The 23945-nt window shown below is 36.8% G+C and overlaps 1 protein-coding gene across 4 annotated transcripts; it reads right to left on the minus strand.

Annotated features, from left to right (window-relative positions):
• Window positions 1–505: 505 nt before the first annotated feature.
• Window positions 506–19324, minus strand: LOC104245304 (VIN3-like protein 2). Of its 4 annotated transcripts, none has more exons than XM_009800892.2 (5): window positions 19188–19324; window positions 19044–19107; window positions 13904–14582; window positions 2178–2497; window positions 506–1990 (listed from the first exon to the last, which is right to left on the minus strand). In XM_009800892.2, the coding sequence occupies exons 1-5, from the start codon at window positions 19194–19196 to the stop codon at window positions 792–794; spliced, it is 2271 nt and encodes a 756-aa protein (XP_009799194.1). In that variant the 5' UTR covers window positions 19197–19324; the 3' UTR covers window positions 506–791. The 4 variants fall into 4 exon arrangements, with proteins under 4 accessions (XP_009799194.1, XP_070019188.1, XP_009799195.1 ...); XM_070163087.1 differs by adding an exon at window positions 18516–18614 and having other exon boundaries at window positions 19044–19324; XM_009800893.2 differs by adding an exon at window positions 18454–18614 and having other exon boundaries at window positions 19044–19324.
• Between the last annotated feature and the right edge of the window lie 4621 nt (window positions 19325–23945).

The raw sequence follows: 23945 nt of genomic DNA on the forward strand, positions 1-23945 counted from the left end.
TTATTGTTGTATTTCTCAAACCTATTCTGAAAATACTTTTCTTGAGCCAAGGATCTATCGGAAACAACCTTTCTACCACACAAAAAGGTTGGGGGTAAGATTTGCATACACCTCAAACCTTACCCTCTCAAGACCCTGCTTGTGGAATTACACTGGGTATGTTATAGTTTACTTCATCCAAACCAACTGTATTAAAGGAAGCACAAGTGATGTGTTAAAGCACAACCCCAGCGAGGAAAAATTAAGTCAAGTTTTAAGCTTGAAAGTAATGAATAAATTGCGCTGAATTCGAATATTTTCTAATATTATGAAGACCTTGGTTCCTCTCTTCAGAAAATTGCTTCTACATTTTGAAGTTGCAATGCACCACATACTGAAGGTTTTGATACGTTTCTCTTCCAAACATTCCAGTTCATAAAAATTCATCTTCTGTTCTTGACATCCAAACTAAAGGCACTACTTCTAATGAACATCAAAATCTTCATGCTTAAAATATCAAGTAATATTTCTAGCTCAAAAGAATCAAATATCCAATAGATATTTATTTCAAATAATCTTACAGCAGATCCCTTTCATTCCAACTCCAACTTCATACCAGAGAGAAATGTGGATCAATTGGGCAGAAGCAATCTGTGAGAAAAATAAAAGATGGTCTAAATGTTTACAACATAGAATTATAATGATGAGATAGGACAATTTGGGAATAAAAGAATTATGTTAAGCTAAACAAACCCCATGGATTTGCAATTATAAATCATGTAGCAGGGAGAAGAGGATCCATTCCGAATCCGTTAATGCCAAAGCTTCAGGCAAAAGCCTCCAGGAACTACAGAGGATCTCTTGCTTGAAATAACATCAGAGAAAGTATCCACCAGCTGCCCAGCAAGTGATGCTGGATCTTCGATAAGGTTATCAACGAATGCCTTTACAATCCTAACATCTTGTGGTGTAGCTCTTAAGCTATACCAGGTTAAGAACTTCTGCCTGAATGTCTTATCAATATGTTCACCACATTCTAACCATCTAACTACTTTGACGTAATACTCGAAATCTTTATCTCCAGTTCCAGTACAATCTTCTTGCCATTCTCCAACTCTCTTCTTCGAAGAGCTGCCAACTTGTGGTCCATCCTCCTTCCCTGATCCATTATCAAGATTTTTGCTGCAATGTTCCGATTTCCCTTTCCGGCCAAGGCTGCCCTTCACATTCTCCAATTTGCAGGGTGTAATAGGCAAGTCAGCTTCCACACTACTGACAATTGGTGTAAATTCCAAGGCAGTCTGCGGAGGTGCATTTGACCCATTATCGGTGCTTGTCTCATCTGTTGTTTGAACATCTGAACACTGCTTGTTCTCAAGATTTACAGCATCAGTATTTGGCAAGGAGCTTACTTTCACCATGCTATCTTCCTCATCGCCGAAGGATACCATTTCTCCTGCATTTCCTGTTTGACTTTTACCAGTAAAGGCGACTGTGGTGCAACACATGTCCGCAGAAATTGTTTTATCAGTGTTGTCACGACAAGAAAGACAATTATCCCTTCTGTTCTCATCGTCACTGCTGCAGAGAATAATGTTATTAGTTTCATCCTCCACTGAAGAAGGATTAGAAAGGTTGCTGCAATTCGTTGGTGGACTTTGACTTCTCTCAACTTCCAAGCTTTTCAAGTTCAGATTAGACAATTCATTTCCAGCTTTACTAGTGCAGAATTTAACTTCAAACATTCCCAGCTCTCTTTTGCTATCAAGGGACACAATCTTGAGAACGTAAGCTGTAGCTGGAGTCAGATCTGAGAGCACAAACCTAGTACTAGGGGAAAACAATGTCCGAGTTGGTTCTACTGGATATTCCGTTTCATCAGCTTTCCGATGCCACAAAGTGTAACCAACAACATTCTCCATAGAAGCCCCTTCAGAACTCAAAACAACAGTCACAGATGAGGCAAAGACATCTTCAAATCTGACAAGTTTTGATGCCGTCACTTTGCAATCTACAAAATATAGCCCCATGTAAATGTATTACTTCACTTGACTTAAATGAGCACCAAACTTAGACAAAGAAAATAATGAAGGCATCACAGTAACACATGAAAAGAAAGGAATTCTACAGAATCAATAAATAGATAAGGACAGTGTCTATGTCTCCAATAACAAACCTCAAATTAGAATGAGTATTACCTTGGATCTTAGCATTAGACGGCATTTGGGACACTCTCTCAGAGAGCAGGGCATCTATGTACTCAATAGCCAAGCCACAAAGTTGCTGAACAGCTGGGCCAAATGAGAGCCTGTTCACAATACCTCTAGCCATCTTCACAGGCAAACCAGTCAGAGGGCCTACATCCGCTTCAAGCTTCTTTACAGCTTCATCAAGAACTTCACACAGCTTTTGGCAATTTTTGGTGCCAACTGAAATTTTTTGGCTCAACGAAAGCCTATAGCATAATATGTCTACGCGCCTGGTATCTCTTGCCGTAATAAGTTGTTTTTTCAAAGAACTGCAAGAAGTGAAGAAAACATCTTTATTTCTACATACTAACCATAGCTTGAATTCTAATCATACAAGTTTGCATTTTGCAATACTTTAAAGCTTATATACATGTCAGTAGTCCTTTATGGATTCTACATGGAAATAGTTCACTGTATCCATCATGCAATAGAAGATCAATTTCACAACAGCAAAATTTTAACATCTTATTGTAGACTTGAAGGGAAATAGATATGATAATTAGGTCAATTGCCAATTAAGATAATGCACAAAATTGAACTTCTTCGGGGAACAGGAAGACACTGATATACAAAAAACAATAAGAATATACAGAATGGACAAAAGAGGATACAATAAAACCAGTTAGGAATTTAGTGTTCATGAACTGTACAAGGTCTTCAATCCCATCTGCAAAGATTTTTTTGCATCAAAATACGAGTTGTTTCAGAAATCGGCTCAACCAGATATAATATCTACAAAATGTCAAAATCTATCCTTCCAAAGAGTCCACAAAAGGAAGTGAGGGACGAAGACCCACAGCTTATATCTATGCTTCCCAATTTTTGAACCAGCATAAGACTCAATGAATGGTTACACTGAATAAGAAATATGCATGTAACATAAAAAGAAACTGGAAAATAAGCAAAGTATAGTAACTGTAATGTTTGGACAACATAATGTTAACATTAGATTCTGTTGGATACGCAGATTCTCGTTCAAATGCACAGAGAAATAATACACCCTCCATCCCAAGATAATGCAGGGTTGCAAGTAAGAAGGTCCGCGGATCAATCTTTTGTATGATTTTGTTAATTTCTTTTTAAATATACATAAACTAAAACTACATAAACATACATAAATTAAAATATTCTATAATAAAGCATCTAAAAAGATGTTTGGACAATGAAAAAAAGGCAGTCAGAAAAATCTGTTAAACTTCCTAAATAGGAAGTGTCATTCCTTTTGAGATGAAGGTGCAAAAAAATCTCTGAAACACTATTTCCCAATCTCATACAGAGACGTAGATCTATAAACCTGTTCCATATTTCACAGATTTGATCCTATGTTTCATTGTTTTTTATTTGTTTACTTATTTATTCCATCAGATGCCCTAGTCAATTATTTAATATCCAGGTCATGGAAATTTCAGTTAGTGCATATCACCGCAGCAACAACAACAACAACAAAAAAAAAAAAAAAATCTAATGAATTCTCACAAGTGAGGTCTGAGGAGGGTAGTGTTTACACAGACCTTACCCCTACCATGAGAGTGCAGAGAGGATGTCTCCGATGGACACTTGGTTAAAAAAAAGATGAAAAGAAGCATGGCAACAAGCAATAACAACAACGAGATATTAAGAAACCTAAAGTGAAAGATAGCAATCAAACAGCAAGACTAATAGCAATCTAAGAATAACAAAGATACAATAATAACACTAATATTACTGGTATGGGAAAGAAAAAGGAAAACGCTCGACTACCTACTCTTCTTCTATCCTAATCATCAACCTCCACAGCAAGCACTAATAGCAATCTAAGAATAACAAAGATACAAGAATAACACTAATATTACTGGTATGGGAAAGAAAAAGGAAAACGCTCGACTACCTACTCTTCTTCTACCCTAATCATCAAGCTCCACACCATCCTATCATGGGTCATGTCCTCGATAAGCTAAAATGCGTCATGTTCTGCCTAATCACGTCTTCCCAATACTTTTTAGGCCTACCTCTACCTATCCTCATACCAGTATTGTGAAGAGCGTGAAGCGAGGAAAAGCGACAAGCCCCTTTTCACTTAAAGCGAGAAGCGAAGCACTCGCTTTTTTGAAGTGAAGCGGAATTTTAAAAAAATATCAAAATAAATATTGCATAGACAACATATGTAACTGTAAGCAAAAAAATGGCAGCAACTGAAACAGAAAAAAATTGGGTAGCATTTCGAGACTGAAACAATGAAAGAAGAAGAAGAAGAAGAAGAAGAAGAGGAGAATGAGAAAAAAAAAGAACCGGAGGGAAAAAATTTAGCAGCATTTCGATGCTATTTTGAGACTGAAACAGTGAAAGAAAAAGAAAAAAGAAGAAGAAGAAGGAAGAAGAAGAAGAAATCACATACCTGCGCTTGAACTTGATGAACTTGAACTTGAAAAGTGCAGAAAATGGGAACCCTAGTCGCCTGTTTTTTTCTCTTGCTCGATATGTTTTGAAAAGAGAGCTTTTTTAATTTTTAATCTTTGGCAGCCTTAATATATCGAAGCTCTCGCTTCAGTCGCTACTGTCGCTTCTCACACTTCTCGCTTTTTTGGCAGAAGCGAACGCTTTATAACACCTGCTACGCTTCACAACATAGAAGCGACCAAGTTCCCGCTTCGCTTCACGCTTTAAGCGCTGAAGCGAGCGCTTTTCACAACACTGCCTCATGCCCACCAAGGACAACCTCTCACACCTCCTTAATGGGGCATTTGTTCTTCTCTTCATAGGCTTCAACTATCTTAGCCTCGCCTCCGCATCTGACCCTCACGGGGGTCACTCCCACCTTTTCCCGGATATCTTCATTCCTAATCTTATCTAACCTAGAATGAACGCACATCCATCTCAACATCTTCAGTTCAACTATTTTCATCTTCTAGGCATGAGAGTTCTTGACTGACCAACACTCTACCCCATACAACATAATCAGTCTAACCACCACTTTATAGAACTTACCTTTTAAGTTTTAGTGGCATATTCTTGTCACACAAGACATCGGATGCGAGCTTCCATTTCATCCACTCTGCTCTAATACAATGTGTAACATCCTCGTCAATCTCCCCATTTCCTTGGATTACTGACCCAAGGTACTTGAAACTTCTTCTCTTGGGGATGACTTGTGGCATGCATGTCCGCTTCCTAGGTCCTGTCGCTGAACTTGCACTTCAAGTATTCTGTCTTGGTCCTGCTCAACTTGAAACCTTTAGATTCTAGGGTCTGTCTCGAAACCTCCAGTCTCCAGTTAACACCATGTTGCGTCTCGTCAGTCAGAACTGTCATCTGCAAATAACATACACCATGGCACCTCTCCTTGAATGTTGCGCGCCAGTGCATCTATCGCCAAGGAAAATAATAACGGGCTAAGAGTTGATCCCTGATGCAACCCAATCACAAGCGGGAAGTACATATCACACAGCGGCAAAAAGAAATCCAGGTAATCAAACCCAACTTATATTCTCCTTAGGAGGTAAAACTTGATATTCTTCTGAAGTACAGTCACCTTGCAGAGGCTACACCAGTAGATTCATAAACTATACATACTTTCATGAATGGTAAACAGCCTTGGCAGCACAACCAACATGCTGGCACTGATATCTGCTCTAGTATAGTCTTTCTCAGTAGTCTTAAGGGTCCCCTTTGACACAGTAAAGGTTAAAATGCAAGGCATCATAGTTAGTTGCAAATCTAACCCTTAGTCCATCACCCACAGCTAGTCTATCCAGTAGTCGAATCATTTTGGCGACAACACAACAATTGCCTCACACACTCAAATCTTGTGATGTAGGTGGATTAGATAAGCAATTACAGATGAAACCAATATAACCAGTTGGGACAAAATGCGCTTTCGAGGGGTAAGAAAAGATGGTGAATCCAAAGACATGGGTAACAAATAGCTTTTAAACTCTAGGACTAGGATCGAAGCTTTAGAAAATGAAAAACAAATCTGGCAAAATAATAGAAGGAAAAAGTCAGAAAATATATAACACGAAAATTGCAGTCATGGGACCTAAAGGCTAGGAGCAAAGTAGGAATCAAAAGCTTTGGTTGTTGCACAATGTCTTTGTTGATCTCAAACGCATTGCATATAAAGGGCTTTTAAGTTCCTTTATCAAAAAGAAAAAGAAAAAAAGTGTGATTTGAAATTCTTTATATAATTAATCTTTTAGAACATGTGAGACATCAAATTACAAAATTATTAATATATAACAAATATGATGAGCTCGGAGCTCCAAAACAAGCTGGTTAAGACCAGGGAAGGTCATAACCCACGGCTCCCACGAGCTCAACAATCTATACAAGCTTAGGGTAGTAAAATTATGCAATGTTCCAAGTACCGAAAGATGTAATGATCAAATAGCGGAGGACACGGTACAACTATTAATAAACAGTTAAGCTTGATGCCATGCACAAGGACAAAACTCTCCTCCAGATTCTCGTACTAGAGTTGGCTCCTCGCAATTCTCCCTTTAACAACAATGGTTAGATAGGAACCGAACTGCCTCACGATGTTCTAAACCCAACTCACGTACCACTTGGATCGGCGAACAACCGAGCCCTTTAAAACAAAATTGAAGTTGCAATCAAGGTTTGAGGCCTTAATTTACAAATTACTCTCCTTAACCTCCTTGACATTTTTTCCAAAAAATGCAACCTCTGAACTAGACACCAGGTTAACCCCGGAGGTTAATTTGATCCTGATTATCTTTCATTAACTGGTTTCAGGTAATAGGAGGCCCTGGTCCACCACTTCATGTGTCTCAAATCACTCAAGCTCATCATCTGTCAATCAACCTCACTCCATCGGCACCCTTCCTTCTAATCTTTTTAACTCATAATAAAGAACAAGAAAACTAACAAATAAAAAAAACAATATATAAAACAATCTGCTCACAATAAACAAGCCTTAATTTGTGCACCGGATCTATCTTTCATTCCCTCAAAGCATCTAGAAAATTACTGGAAAGAATAAGTTTAGCTTCTTTTTCAGTTGACAATTGCTCTCAAGAATGTTTGCTTAAGAATGCCCTTGTTCCCAAACCACTTATTTTGGATAAAAGATATTGAACATCCAATAGTACCATTATATTACGATTAATCAAGAAAAGTTCTGACAAGAACAAATTTCTATATATTATCCATGAATGTGAATTTCGCTTTTGAACTTGGAGATAATGCCTACGGACTCGGAGAGCAACTTTTAATACTTATTTATCTTATCTTAATTTTGCCAAAGTTCAAGCAGCTCAGTAACTTTACTTTTGTTCAAAATTGCACATTAATCTCCTTTCTAACATAACTTCAACAAGGAAGAAAGCTTCTGACACATCCAACAACGTTGTTCGCTGCAGCTAGAAAAGTATTTTGTTTCTTTCGCTATTTCTCTTTTTAGTGAAACAGCTATAGCTCCACATTTGATCTTAATCAAAAGGATTTGAGATGCAGAATACAAAGGTAGCAAAAAAGTTAGCTCCAAAACAATGTCTATGCTAGAATCAGGGAGCTAACAAAATCCAAAAAATTATCAATATTGTTTATAGGGGAATGAAAATGCCAACTAAACAATCTAATAAAGCATTTGGCTTAAGAGTGTAAGTTGGAGTTAAGACCCCAACAACAATAGTTTCTAACCTGTTACCAAACCCTTTATAAGAAGCTTTTCTAACTGCATTAGTCTAGCTCTAGCAAAAGAAGCACTTAACAGCCCTCAACTTTCGTTCTGTTCGAATTTGATATATACAATCTTTCAAATATTTTTTCACGGTAGAGTACTCCGCTTTGGCCAGTCAAGAATTCTCATATCCAAAAGATGAAAGTAACAGAAATGAGGATGTTGAGGTAGATGAGCGGGCATACTAGGTTGGATAAGATTAGTGTTAGTTTGATAGTTAAATAGTAGTAAATAACCCCAATCCCATATGTATTAGGAGTAGGACATGTATTATATATAAATAGGGCTCATTGTATCATTGTCATAATTAATCAATAATATATTTTCTCCCGTGCATTCTCACATGGTATCAGAGCATTAGTGAGAAACCTATCGTTGTGCATCATTTCAGCGACTCCCGGGAAGAAAAACCTCGTCGCCGTGCAATTTCCCGGCGACTTAGAAGGCTGCCCGCAATCAAGTCACTTTCTGTCGGTGTTGTGCAAAAACCAATACGACCACGAGGTAGATCACTCCTCGGCGACCAACCCATTAAAATTTCTCCGGCAGAAAAGCTGCCACGCGCCGGCAACAGAAATTTTCCGATGAGCGCGTAAACCCACGCGCCAGCGAGTACGACCACTTCCGGCCATTTTTTTACGACGGTTCTTAGAACAGTTGGGTCGGCTACTAATTCCGACCCTACCCATCCTGTTTTCGTTTGATTCCGACCACTTTGAGTTTTTCCGGCGACTACACTGATTTTTCCGGCAGCTACAGTGATTTTTCAGGCGTGAACAGTGATCCCCAGAAAATTTCTGCTTTTTCCGGCACGATATTATAATGGCATTCGTATCGGAAGCCTTTAACTCACAATTCGTTGGATCCAATGCATTGAATCCCATCCAGATGGTTTCTTTACCGGATTATATTGAGTTCCTTCAGTACAAAGCACGTAAACAGACATCTTCAGGATTAGCCTCCGGTGTTCCAACAAATAGTGGCATGACTTGTGTCTCCCAATCTTCACCTTCTGAGTCTTGGGTTATTGATTCAGGTGCATCTGATCATATTTCTCGTAACAAATCTCTTTTCACTAGTATTTCATATTCTCAATCTCTTCCAACAGTCACAATGGTCAATGGGTCTCAAGCCATGGCAACAGCAATAGGTCAAGCAAGTCCACTTCCTTCCTTACCTTTAGACTCCGTTCTTTATGTTCCTGGTAGTCCTTTTAATCTCATAGCCGTTAGTCACTTAGCCAAATCCCTTAAATCTGCTATTTTATTTCTTGATGACCTTGTTTTTATACAGGAACGCAGTACAGGGCAGATCATAGGTACCGGACGTGAATCAAATGGACTTTATTACCTTATCCTTGCAAAATCACATGGACTCGCATCTTGTCTTCCTCCAATAACTTCTTCCGTTACTGATTCACCAGATTTATTACATAAACGGTTAGGACATCCCAGTTTGTCAAAACTTCAGAAAATGATACCTGGCTTATCTCACTTGTCCACTCTAGAGTGTGAGTCATGTCAGCTCGGTAAGTATACCCGCTCCCATTTCTCGCGGCGTCTCTATAATCGAGCAGAGTCACCTTTTACTTTAGTCCATTCAGATGTTTGGGGTCCTAGTCGGGTCAGTTCTACCTTGGGATTCCGCTACTTTGTCAGTTTCATTGATGATTATTCCAGGTGCACTTGGATATTTTTGATGAAAAATCGATCCGAGTTATTTTCTATTTTTCAGACCTTCCATGCTGAAATTCAGAAACAATTTGGGGTTTCTATCCGCACATTTCGTAGTGATAATGCCTAGAGTATTTGTCTTCCTCATTTTAGCAATTTATGAACTCCAATGGGATTATTCATCAAACATCTTGTTCGTACACATCCCAACAAAATGGGGTAGCTGAAAGAAAGAATAGACATCTTATTGAAACTGCTCGTACTTTACTCATACAATTTCATGTTCCGCTGCGTTTTTAAGGGGATGCAGTTCTTACATCTTGTTATCTTATTAATCGTATGCCATCTTCAGCTATCCAAAATCAAGTTCCATTCTCTGTCCTGTTTCCCCACAGACCTTTGTTCTCTCTTCCACACTGTGTCTTTGGGAGTACGTGTTTTGTTCATGACATTACTCCAGGAAAAGATAAGTTAGCTCCTCGTGCTCTTTAAGTGCATATTTCTGGGTTACTCAAGAACGCAAAAAGGATATCGATGTTATTCTCCTGACCTTCAGCAATTTCTTATGTCTGCTGATGTTACCTTCTTTGAAACTCAATCATACTTCACAGGTCCAGATAATCACTTAGATATTTTTGAGGTGCTACCCGTTCCTTCTTTTGGAGATTCAGTCCCCATCTCCCATTCATCTTCCTCCATAGCTCCACCGCCTACAGTTCCAGTTGCAGCTCCACCACCTATAGCTCCAGTGTCACCATCGAGTCTAGTGCCACCACCTAGTCCAGTTCCACCAACTATAGCTCCAGTGCCACCACCTAGTCCAGTTCCACCAACTATAGCTTCAGTGCCACCACCTAGTCCAGTTCAACCTTCTACAGCTCCACCCTGACTTATCATCGTCGTCCGCCCCTAACATTAGGCCCAGCTGATTCACGTCCTGCACCTGACCCTGCTAATACTGCGGACTTGTCTCCTCTTAATCAACCGATTGCACTACGAAAAGGTATACGGTCCACACTTAATCCTAATCCCATAATGTCGGTTTAAGTTACTATCGTCTCTCATCATCCCATTATGCATTTGTGTCATCTTTGTCCTCTGTTTCCATCCATAAGTCTACAGGTGAAGCACTGTCTCATCCCGGATGGCGACAAGTTATGATTGACGAGATGTCTGCTTTACATACGAGTGGTACTTGGGAGCTTGTTCCTCTTCCTTCAGGTAAATCGACTGTTGGTTGTCGTTAGGTGTATGCAGTCAAAGTTGGTCCAGATGGTCAGGTTGATCGACTTAAGGCTCGTCTTGTTGCCAAAGGATATACTCAGATATTTGGACTCGATTACAGTGATACTTTCTCTCCCGTGGCTAAAATTGCATCAGTCCGCCTTTTTCTATCCATGGCTGCTATTAGTCATTGGCCTCTCTATCAGTTGGACATTAAGAATATTTTTCTTCACGGTGACCTTGAGGATGAGGTTTATATGGAGCAACCACCTGGGTTTGTTGCTCAGGGGGAGTCTAGTGGCCTTGTATGTCGGTTGCGCCAGTCCCTCTATGGTTTAAAGCAGTCTCCTCGAACCTGGTTTGGTAAGTTCAGCACAGTTATTCAGGAGTTTGACATGACTCGTAGTGAAGCTGATCACTCTGTATTTTATCGACATTCTGCTTCAAATCTCAGTATTTATCTGGTCGTTTATGTTGACGATATTGTTATTACCAGCAATGATCAGGATGGTATTAGTAAGTTGAAGCAACATCTTTTTCAGCACTTTCAGACTAAGGATCTGGGCAGATTAAAGTATTTTCTGGGTATTGAGGTCGCTCAGTCTAACTCGGGTATTGTGATCTCACAACGGAAGCATGCCTTAGATATTCTTGAGGAGACAAGAATGATAGGTTGTAGACCTATTGACACTCTGATGGATTCGAATTCTAAACTTCTGCCAGGACGGGGGGAGCCTCTTAGCGATTCTGCAAGATATAGGCGGTTGGTTGGTAAATTAAATTACCTCACAGTGACTAGACCTGACATTTCTTTTCCTGTGAGTGTTGTGAGTCAGTTTATGGATTCTCCCTGTGATAGTTATTGGGATGCAGTTGTCCTAATTCTTCGGTATATAAAATCAGCTCCAGGCAAAGGCTTATTGTTTGAGGATCGAGGTCATGAGCAGATCGTTGGATACTCAGATGTTGATTGGGCAGGATCACCTTCTGATAGACGGTCTACGTCTGGATATTGTGTCTTAGTAGGAGGAAATTTGGTGTCTTGGACGAGCAAGAAACAGAATGTGGTTGCTCGGTCTAGTGCAGAAGCAGAATATCGAGCAATGCTATGGCGACATGTGAGCTAATTTGGATCAAACAGTTGCTCAAGGAGTTGAAATTTGGTGAGATTAGTCAGATGGGACTTGTGCGTGATAATCAAGTTGCTCTTCATATTGCGTCAAATCCAGTGTTCCATGAGAGAACTAAACACATCGAGATTGAATGTCACTTTGTTAGAGAAAAGATATTCTCGGGAGATATTGCTACAAAATTTGTGAAGTCGAATGATCAGCTTGCTGATATTTTCACCAAGTCCCTCACTGGTCCTCGTATTAGTTATATATGTAACAAGCTCGGTACATATGATTTATATGCATCAGCTTGAGGGGGAGTGTTAGTTTGATAGTTAAATAGTAGTAAATAACCCTAATCCCATATGTATTAGGAGTAGGACATGTATTATATATAAATAGGGCTCATTGTATCATTGTCATAATTAATCAATAATATATTTTCTCCCGTGCATTCTCACAATTAGGAATGACGACATTCGGGCAAAGGTGGGGTTGCGCTCATTGAAGACAAAATGCAGGAAATGAGGTTTAGATAGTTCGAGCACGTGTAGAGAAGCCTTGATGCCCCGGTTAGGAGGGGCGAGCGGTTGACCTTGACCAGTATGAGAAGAGGTAGAGGACGGCCTAAGAAATATTGGGAAGAGGTAATCAGTCAAGACATGGCGCGACTCCAGTCCACCGAGGACATCACCCTTAATAGGAAGGTTTGGAGGGCAAGTATTAGGGTCGTAGGTTAATAGGTAGTTGAGCGTTTTTCTACTCTGTTGTGGGTATTAAGCTAGTTTGTTAGTGTCTTGCTTTAGTTTAATAGTGGTACTTGTTGTGTTCGTACTATTTTTCTGCTCCGGTTTCCTAGTACCTTTACATGGTTCTGATTATTGATATTACCTTTTCTATTTATTTTTCTGATTTTTCGGTCACTAGTACTATCTTCCCGACGCATGCTGTTGTTACTGTTCCTTTGCCTCTTTTTCATCTCTTTGTGCCGAGGGTCTTTCGGAAACAGCTTTACCCCATAGGGTAGGGGTAAGGTCTGCGTACATACTACCCTCCCCAAACCTCATATGTGGGATTATACTGGGTTGTTGTTGTTGTACTCCGTTTTGGGGTCGTGCTAGTCTAACATATATGGATGAACTAACAGATTAGTCCATAGTCCATGTAAAGTTTGGAATAACTCGAGGGACCCTAAAACAGAATGATCAATACGCCGGATCAATAGAAAGTTTTGATCATATTTCAATACCAGGTATTGCTATTAAACTATGAAAGAGTTCTTGGAATAAAACAAAAGGAAGTTGGGTTGAAGAAATAAGTCTAGGATCAATTTTATTTCATAATTTAAGCAAGAACATGCCCAACTACTTAAATTAGAGATGACACTTGGTATGATTCTTCATATACCAGAAATCGTTACCTTCTCCTTCCCAATTTGCACCCTCAAGGCAACCCCCCCCTCCCCGGGTATTGGCTAATCATAGGAACTACAACTCTGATTAACACAATAAATCAAAGGACACTCCATTCAGGCTACCAAAAATGCGCACACGAGGAGTACAGTCTAACAGCCATTGGAAAAGTGAAGCAACCACATGCAAAGGCAGAGAATTGAGAAAAAATAATGAAAAAAGTGGAGCAAACTTCATGTTATCTCTCTACAATTAGGCCTTTTCTGAAGCTCTTGTTGGTTATTTGTTGCGATAAATAGTCCACAGTTCAAACATAAATCTTATATCTATGGAAATACTCATTGCAAAAAAAAAAAAAAACAAGATACCAATCCCAAGACGAAAGTTCAAGACGTTAATAAAAGTACTTTTATCAGAAGAGCTACAATACACATAATTACTGAAAAAGAGAAAGGTAAGAAAACTTGGAATGTGGACAAATACAGATGCCACTTGAAAGAAAAATTTTCTGTCTTATTGTGGATTCATAAAAGCACAACATCAGATCACGCTGACAGGAGGTAATATAAAGAGTTACCTGAGTAGATCATTAGCTTTTCCACAGGATACACAATAAAAGGTTCCATTATTGCCCCCATCTAATTTATCAGTTGCAATACCAGATTTTCCATGCTTAATGGCACACTCAAGGTGGCATGACATCCCACATGAATCCCCTTGAAAAGGAGGCTCTGAGCTGCAAATCAACCATAGACTAGGGTCCTTGTTGTCATCATAGTTACGGCAAATACAACATGAACACCTTTTGCAAAATGCATCTTCACAACTTAATTTAGCTCTGCAAGCCAAATTTTTGCAGTACACAACATTGTCTAAACTAACATTAACATTTGTTGTTGAAGAATTATTAGCCTCAATAGGAAAACGACTTGGATGCTCAGCTTTCCTCTGCCTCTTGGAACTCCTCTGTCCATTCTCTGATGAAGGCTGCATTTCAAGATTAGATGTACTTCCATGCTCCAATGAATTCTTCTCAGATACAATTTTCAGAAGGTTTTCTATTATTTTTAATTTTGTCAGTCCAGTATACTTCCTTTCTTTTCCCATCTCTGCACATAATATCTGCAAAATCTCCTGACGGCTCCAAGATTGCAGCATTTCAGGGGCACCATGTGACCGCTTTGATAATTCATAAACTAATTCCCTCTTTTCCTCCATACTCAATTTACTGCACTTAGATGGATCAAATGCAAAACCTAGAACAAGAAAGCAGGAAAAGTAACTTCAAACAAACAAGTTTGTAAATTCCTATCCAATAAAAACCAATAAGGTTAGCAAAGTACATTTGACAAACTGAGATGTTGCTGTTCTTCTCTTTCTTTTAATTCTTAAAATTTTAAATTATTTGTGTAGCTTCAGTTCATTTTTGAAGGGTTTTCAAGCTAATCTTGTTCAATTTTTTATATTAAAAGGTTATTAAGTTCAATTTTCTTACTGCTTGTGGCTTCCCTCAGTAATGGAATATATTTCAACTGCAACCAGATTACCAAAAAACACGAAGAAAAGCCATCATTTGCAATCAAATGGCAAATGCAAGTAATAGGACAAACAGAGAGGGAGATCACTCAATCGATCAACTATGCCACTAATCCAAAACTAGTAAAGTCGGCTATAATCCTCATATTCAATCTGCTCTATTTGGGTACAAATTCCACAACTAAATATTTTATCTTATAAAGAAAATTTGGTGATCTTTAAGATTAGAGATTCTCTAAATCTTCACTTATCGTGAAACTGATACATAAAAGTCTCCAACTTATAGTCATAATGTAAATATAACTACAATAAACACTAATCCAAACTAGTTGGTATCACCTATATGAGTCATTTGCTTCTATGTGTATTCTGTTCCTAGTTAAATCCCTGTTTGATTCTAAAAAATTGTAGGTTTTCTGTTCTTTTCTAAGCTGAGCCCTTATTAATTTCAAGGGATTGTAGGTCTCTTGAAACAACATACCCTCATGTGATACTTTATATTAAAGAGTGTACTTTATACTCTTTTAAGTGTTAACACTTTCAGTTATCATAGTACTGCATCAATGGAGTTAATGCATTTGGCGATCTATAGGACATGATCAAACCATGTCAGATAACCTCTCATTTTATCCTCTATGAGTGATACTTGTACCTTTGTCACTGTGATATTTCTAATTTTGTTGGATCGGTGCATTTTGAGTTCTAAGCAGACATGATACAAACCACCTCAAACAACCTCCTATTTTATCATCTATCTGTGCTACTTGCACCCTCTATTACACGTGATCACTTCTAATATCATCTAATATGATATCTATATGACCAAACATCAATCTTATATCTTACATTTCTATGATGCTCTTTTTGTGGATATGTTGGGGCCTTAAAGGCACAACTTTGATTCCTATATAACAGTCTATAGAACTTGTCGTTCAATTTGTTAGATATCTTCCTATTCACATAGCACTCTCGTACCATTTCTCCAATTCAACCACCCTGCTTTAGTTTAATATGTGACATATTCATTTATCATTCCATTCTCTTGCAGACTATCCTTGGTAGGAAGGTCTGGAGGTCAAGCATTAGGGTTGTAGGTTAGGGGGTAGTACAGCTTTCCTTACTTCATACCGGGGGTGAGGCGGGGTTGGATTAGGGTTGATCTTAGATGGCTTGCAGTTTATGTTGAATCCACACTATCCTTGTTATTTATCTTAGCCCCGGGCCATAGATTCTGGTTACTGTTATTGCATGTCATTCATCTTTTGGTTGTTATGCTTCTGTTACTATTACGGTTTCTACTGGAGTTACTAATGAATTGTCTTTTCTTGTTTTTTATTTCCGTCTTTCTGAGCCGAGGGTCTATCGGTAACAACTTCTCTGCCCTATCGAGGTAGGGGTAAGGTCTGGGTACACATTACCCTCCCAGACCCCACTTTGTGGGATTTTACTGGGTAGTTGTTGTTTCTCTTGCAGACTAAACCTAGATATTTGAGTTGTCTGCATTTAAAGGTCAAAGTCTAGTCTAATCCCATCTCAACATCACTATTAAACTTACTAGTGCATATATTTTGTTTTACTTCTGCTTATCTAAAACTCTTCCTTTTTGAGTAATTATCGAAAATTCCAACTTTTGACTGAATCACTTGCCAATTTACTTGATAAACACAACATTACTGGCAAATGTATGCACATAGAACAACATCTTGTATACACAAGGTTAACTAATCTATAAATAAGCTAAAATACTATAGACTCAGAGGGTGTTTGGATTGGCATATAAAAAGTAGCTTTTAAGCTAAAAGCCAAAAGCTATAAGTTGGTAATACCCAACTTTTGGCTTTTGGCTTATTTTTGTACTTTTTATGCCTAAAAGTATGTGCTTTTAAGCAATTTTTATCATTGCCAAGCACCACACAAATTAAAAAAGTGCTTAAAAGCCAATAAGCACTTAAAATAAGTCAATCCAAACACCCTCTCAAAGCAGATCTCTAGTGTAAGGTTGTCGTTTCTTTTTTTGGAAAGAGTAAAAGAGCATAGATATGTAGACATTACAACGATGACAAAGAACGATTTTATTTTATGCTTGGTAGATATAATGTTGAGGGTATTTCTTTTCTTTTGCTACAAATTTTCATTGTCTTTTGACGTTTGCGGCTTTGCGCAGAAAATCACTAATTTCATACACAGAGACAGGAACAATAAGTTTTTTGTTTCGGTAAAAAAATTCATTGGATGCTGATATGCTCAACAGTTAACATCTCAAAAATCTTAGCTGAATCAGAATCTCCCATTCAAACATAAAAATTAAATTAAAATAGCACATCCCATTATGAATTTTGTTAATGACACTTTCACATCTCCTTGGCCTCCTCTCCTTCAATCTCCTCTCTCTATATGCAAACCTCTCGTCCCCATATCCGGAGTTTTATCCAAGCAATAAATCCCTTCGGCGCACTCAATAACCTTGGAACGTAAACATACTCACAAACGAACCCCCTTCCTTTTAGCATTCTGCTTGTTAATAGATTTTACACGTGCCAGCTAAGCTCACAATCTATCAATCACCTATTCCTACAATATCCAGTGGTTGCTGATATCTGGCATATGTTCTTCTCAGTTTTTAGCATCAGTTGGACATTACCTCAGAGCATCAAGGAAACAGTTGAAGGTTAGAACATTTGGAAAGTCAATAAGGCCATCAAGAAAATTTGGCAGATGATCCCAACATGCAATTATTTGGTGTATTTGGTCAAAAAGGAAACAAAGATATTTTGATGGCATTTCAACTCCAAACGACACCTTGAAAGCTAGATGTCTACTGAATCTTTTTTAGTTGGAGTAATTTTACTCCTGTAAATAATGTTGTCCTTTTTCTTGACTTTATTACCTCTCTTACCCTGACTTGACAACCTACTTTTTCGGTGCTCTATATTTTTGGTTAGCTCCCTGATCTTAGTTTAGAACATGTTGTAATGGAGTTATATACTTTTGTACTTATTGCATCTTCTTGATGCCAGCAATATAGCATCTTACTTCATCAAAAATAAAAGGACACCCTTCCTTTTTCTTTTCATTGAAATTTTTATGTTCTCTCAGATTTTTACCTCACCTACCATGGCTACTTTTATATTCACCAGAATTCTTGGAGTGGGAGTAGCCATGGCTATTATATGCCCTAGGCATGTAGTCATGCGCGCTTTTCGGGCTTGGAACTGCCCGCACGCATGAAATCCCAGCATTCTGATTTTGGGCGCATGCTTTGCTCTGCCCCTGCACATGGTTTCTCTAACAGGATAGCCTTTAGTAAAATGCTCCTAATTTTTTGTCAGAATGTCCAAATGATGAAAGGTTTGAAGCGTTGGAAATTAGACTTTAAGGGGCTTTAATTGGCCATCTAATTCATTACTAAATTCATTATAAATTGGGAATTGTGATCATTTGACGTCAGGGCATATGTGACTATGGTAGTCTTCTTCCTTTATACAATTGCAACTTGTTCGAACTACCTTTTCCTTCTTCTAAACATCCACACTACCTCTTGTACATAATATTTAGGTAAAGTTTCAGAAAGATAAAGGTAGAGAATGTAGCTATTTCTCCTTCGACTTGACATTGTCATAGCTCTCCATTTCCTTGAATATTTCCAAACTGACCATATAATATGGTCGTGTCATTGTAAAATAGGAATCATGTCCATATTCCTCGGTTCGCATTGGTAAACCCTTTTCAAATTGTAAAATGTGACCACAACACTGTAGGCAAAGAAAATGGCATAGTTATCACATTGCTGATATGTTCCAAATATAATAATTATACTCACCCCAGAAGAGTAGGTATGTAGGTAACTAACCACCAATTCTACCACCCATTTCAGTAAACCAAAAAATTAAAAAAAATTATAGAAGTAATTATTTTATACATATAAAACAGTAATTAAATTTCATACTATAGTATGCAAGAGATAAAATAAAATTAACAGTATGTATAAAGAAAAGAAAGAATGGATAAAATTAACACCATTCAATATATCAGTAAAACATTAGCAGGATTATAAACTAACAGATCAGAAATTTCACAGCTACTTCCTCTGTCCCAATTCGTTTGAGTGATATTCTTGTGAAATTCTTACTTTACTAGCCATTGTTTTTGGCAGAATAAAACTAAAAAGAAAAGAAAATTACCCTCAAAGGAAGAATTGTCCATGGCAGCTGGTAAAAAAACAACCACCCTTTGTAGCCTTAGCACCTGAGACCCACAAAAGGGATGGGATTTTCAATCAGATTATAACTTTGACCCAAAAAGAGAGATATGTATCGCTCGCTCACCAGTTTCATGTGGTGTGAAAGATCACACAATCACCCACGTTAAAGAAAGAGATTGGGAGAATAGAATAGAAATAGTAGAAAAAAAGGGGTCACAAGCGAGGAATCCATGAAGAGAAAGGGATCTTTCAACGTGGGCTTTTCGGTACCCGAAGCAGTAGTTGATAAAGAGAGGGTGGTGGGGTACTTATGTGGGTCCAACGGGTCCAGATTCGGAGGACGAAATTAAATATATTTACGATAATGGGCTAGTAATTAGTATACGTAAGGAAGGTTAAAATTGCACGGTCGTCCTATTTGGTCGTCCCTATAATTATTTAATTTATATATACTTTTTATTTTTTTAACTTGTACCCAGTATTTAAATAACTTTAGGCATTTTTCTCCTCTTTATTCTTCTTCTTCTTTTTCAGGTAACAGTAATTTTATATGGTATTTGTGAATATATTTTAAGGCCAGTATTTGGCCCTTTATTTTTTACTATTTCTTATGATTTCTTCATTTTCTTAATTGCAAAAGGGGTTCGTTAGATTTATTGTTGTTGTGACAAATTGATGATTGGGGTTTGTTCTTGATGATATTTGAAAGTTATGTTTCAAATTTGAGCTCATTTGAAGTAGATTTAGGTATTAAATTGTATATTGGATTGTTAAAATTCGAAGAATAAATTTCTATTTCTGGGCAATTTGCACTTCAAACTTATTTAGCCTTAAGTGCATGAAAACATTGGTTGTATTTCAGACTTTTTGGCCTTTTAGTTCGTAGAGACTACCATTGGGATCATGACTTTCCTATCATTATTCTCAATTCTAATCAAAGAATTACCTCCTACTTAACCGGATTTTCATTTGTCTATAAGTACCCTTTCACTTTGGGATTCAAACCTGCTATTGATCCTATTATTCTCGAGTTCTGCCATTTATTGCAATTTTTCGCTTAGACTTATTGGTCTTAAGTGTAGGAAAACGTTTGTTGCACTTCAGACCTTTTGGCCTTAAGTGTAATTTTTTACTTTAAACTTATTGGTCTTAAGTGCATGAAATCGTTGGTTGTACTTCAGACCTAATTGACCTTAAGTGTATCTGAAGTACATTTTTTTTACTTCAGACTAACTTTTTTTTTAACTTTAGATCCGAGAAGTCTGAAGTTGATCGTAAAATGAATAGATTTGCAAAATTTTTGTAAAATGGGTATATGTTCAATTGTGATCCCAAAACTGGGTGTAAATACAAAAGCCCCGTAAAAAGGGGAAAACCAAAAGATATAATCTGGGATATAATGGTTACTAATTTGAACATGCGAATATGAATTATCAAAGTTTAATTAGACACATGTAACTTATTTTACTTGTTTTTTAATCATATAAGATACAAACATGTTATGAAACATATCTTACTTAATATTTCCTTATAGCTAGACATGTTCTTAGTGTGATCACACGTAATTAGAATGCACATAAATTTGGATTTTGCAAGTTTACAAAGAGAAGGAAACTAAAGAATAAATAGCGCGCACATACACGCACACACAAAAAGACCACTTTTGTAATAGTTTTCTTCTGAATTAATCTCCAAACATTAAAGAGAAATTTTCATAAAGTATTATCTTTTAAAAGTAATTAACCATCTATATATACCATTTGCTATATTACGGATTATAGATACCTTTTATGTGGTTATAAGATGTATTTGATGTATTTAAGCTATTGTATTTATGAATACAATAGCAAAAATAGACGTGAATCAGGGAAGTCCAGCTAATCAGTTGTTGTATTCGAGTGTATTCGACTGTATTCATGGAGTAAAACATGGGATTACAGCTGGATAGATTATTGTATTCGACTATATTCGACTGTATTCACGGCGTGAAATAGGAGATTACACTATTTTTAAAACGGAAAGTGAATCAATTAACATAATAAACTCCTAATATAATGAACAAACTCAATTGTAATACACAAATTTTGTATTTTCAGTTATAGAAACGGTTCTCAACCGAAAAATACCCCAAAAATATAGTAATCTTCAGAGAAATTATATAATATATCTGAATACATAAATTATAGTATTAATTAAAAAAAACTTATGAATACATTCATGACATCTAGCGAGACAGTGAATACAATGAAATACATAGAATACAATGGGATACATTAAAATACAATAAGAAAAAAAGACAGTGAATACAATGAAATACATGGAATACATCGAGATACATTGAATTACAATGGAAAAAAAAAGACAATGAATACAATGAAATACATTAAAATATATTAACAGAAAATCAAGTTGCTCAGCCCCAAACTCTATCGTCTTGGTTCAAGAACAAACCCTAATTCCCAGCGAATCCGCCATTCACCGAAAGCCGGTAGTGAGAAACCAACCGGATTAAAAGAGCTAATGATTTTGAAAGAATCAAAATAGGACCATCGGGATTTTGAAAGAATCAATATGTCCGCAGGTGCATTCTTAAACAACTCCTTAGGCATCAAAACCTTATTGATAGTAAAAATAGCCAGCGGTTGTTCATCAATTAGAGTTCCGGCTGAAATTCCATCAATTGAGATACATATGTCGGCGGCTGGCTGCTATTGGTTACACATCTGCATAAATCTAATATACTGATTGACTGATTGTTTGCTGTGGTGACCAGGAAAGCATCAGCCATAGATTATACAGTACATAGGACATGGACCGCATTGAAAACAGGAAGTAGGTTTCTCCTTTGACGTTATTTTTATTTCTTGCCATTGGGGTAAAACCTCGGCGGCTGCTGCTATTGGTTACAAACCAATCGGATTAAATATTCCATAGATTTTAAACCGGCTGAAGCAGAGAGTGAACCTGCTCTGAAGTGGGATTTGCACAAATTCGATGGAAGGAGGATGAGATCAGAAATTTTAATGGGATGGGAAAGAGAATGAGATTTATCAAAGTAGAGAGAGAAAAAAAAAGTGTAACTGATTAGCGTATTTAGTGGCTTAGGCTAGGAGGTAACCAAAATTAAATATTTTGTTATAAACCTTAAAAGGTATCTATAGAATATAAATTTTTTAAAATAAATAAGGTGTTTACCTTTGCTATAGGAGGTAAAAATTCTAAAATTAAACAAGCTCTAGCAACATGAAAGGCCAAAGTTAGGGAGGAATTATCACTTTATGCTCATTAACCTCAAAGTTTTTACCCTTTTATACTCAACCCCAAAGAATTTACTTTACCTGCCTATGCGGTACAGACTATTTATCCGGCCTACCCAATTTTCTTTTCCTTTTTAATTTTTCTAAACAAGCATAGTCCCACACTCAAATGTTCCCTTCCTCTTTGAAAAACACTCATAGTTTAGTCTTTTTAGTGGATGATGAAAATCCAGTACAAACCCATGTATTTTTCCAATTTTTTTTTAGAATTTTCTATATAAATTTTAAAAGACAAGTTTTCATATTATTTTACATGAGTTTCACTCAAAAACCATTTTTCTATATTAGTATATCTTAAATTTCTCTTTTCATATCAGTACTATATTTTTCGAACGCTTTCTTTTTTGTGAATTTATTTATATTTCTGAACCCATGTATTGTTATGGTTATATATTAAGCTCCAGAATCAAATTTTTTGTGTGTATTTGAAGACCCACCATTGTTGAGTTTGAAGCTCCTAAATTTAAAATTTTATTTTGAAGATTTGATGTTTAATTCGAAGTGAGTGCTGTAAAATATTACTTATAATACCTTCAGGAAGTTCATAATAAAATTTGGTCGCATTTGGAGCTAGATTGAGATACTTCAGAACGAATTTTTCAGCTTAAATTTGAAGAAGAATATAGTTACCCAATAGTATACTATTACAGTATACAATATACTATAAGAGTATACAGTTATACTGCAACAGTATATCGTACTAATATATAATATACTGTACTGGTATACCATAATAATATGCAATATACTGTAAAAATATACTGGAATATTATACAATATACTACAATAGTATACTTCGGCTGCTATTTATTAAATCACCTGGATACTATTGTGGAAACTAAAATCACAGTGATAGTACGTATTTTATTGCTGATAATTAAAAAAAATTAAAATTGTCCACCAATGAAGAAGCTTTGATTTGAGAATTAAAAGCTTAATATAATTATTTGGATTTTGAATTTGGATGAGTATTATTTAAGCTTGTTAAAAATGCTTGTAAGGATTAATATTGAAGTTTAAGTTCATTTGGAATTGTTTTGAAGTGGCTTGGTGGTTCCACAAAATTTAAAAAATTAATAACCTTGATCAAATAGATAATTGTCGAGCCTCTCAACAATTAGGTTGCGATTTCGAAGAGTCATTGGCCATGTAAAGCTTGATTCGTCTTTTTGATAGTAATGCTGAACATTCTTTTTGCAAAGAAGTGTTTAAGTTAAGTGGAATTGGGGATGAGTAAGGTTCGTTAAATGGTTTGAAATAGGTAGAAGCGGGTAAATATTTTAGGTTGTGAGGGTAAATTTATCCCTTTATGTATGTTCTTTTTCGAGTTTCAATTTGAAATTCCAACCAAAACCTACTCGAATATTCACCAAATTCTCTCAAAATTGAGTTATAAACTCCAAAGGATATTTTCAAGCATTGGCAACAACACTCAATCCAAACAAATAATAATTTCGCAAAATTTGATTTTCAAATTCAAAGCTTCGAATTTTTTAGTGGCTGTCAGTGAAATTTTTAATGAGTTAACAGGGTTTCTAATTCAATTTGATCGCTTTTGCTTTGGA

This window comes from Nicotiana sylvestris, chromosome 11 (genome assembly GCF_000393655.2).
Source record: "Nicotiana sylvestris chromosome 11, ASM39365v2, whole genome shotgun sequence".
Classification (NCBI taxonomy): Eukaryota; Viridiplantae; Streptophyta; class Magnoliopsida; order Solanales; family Solanaceae; genus Nicotiana; species Nicotiana sylvestris.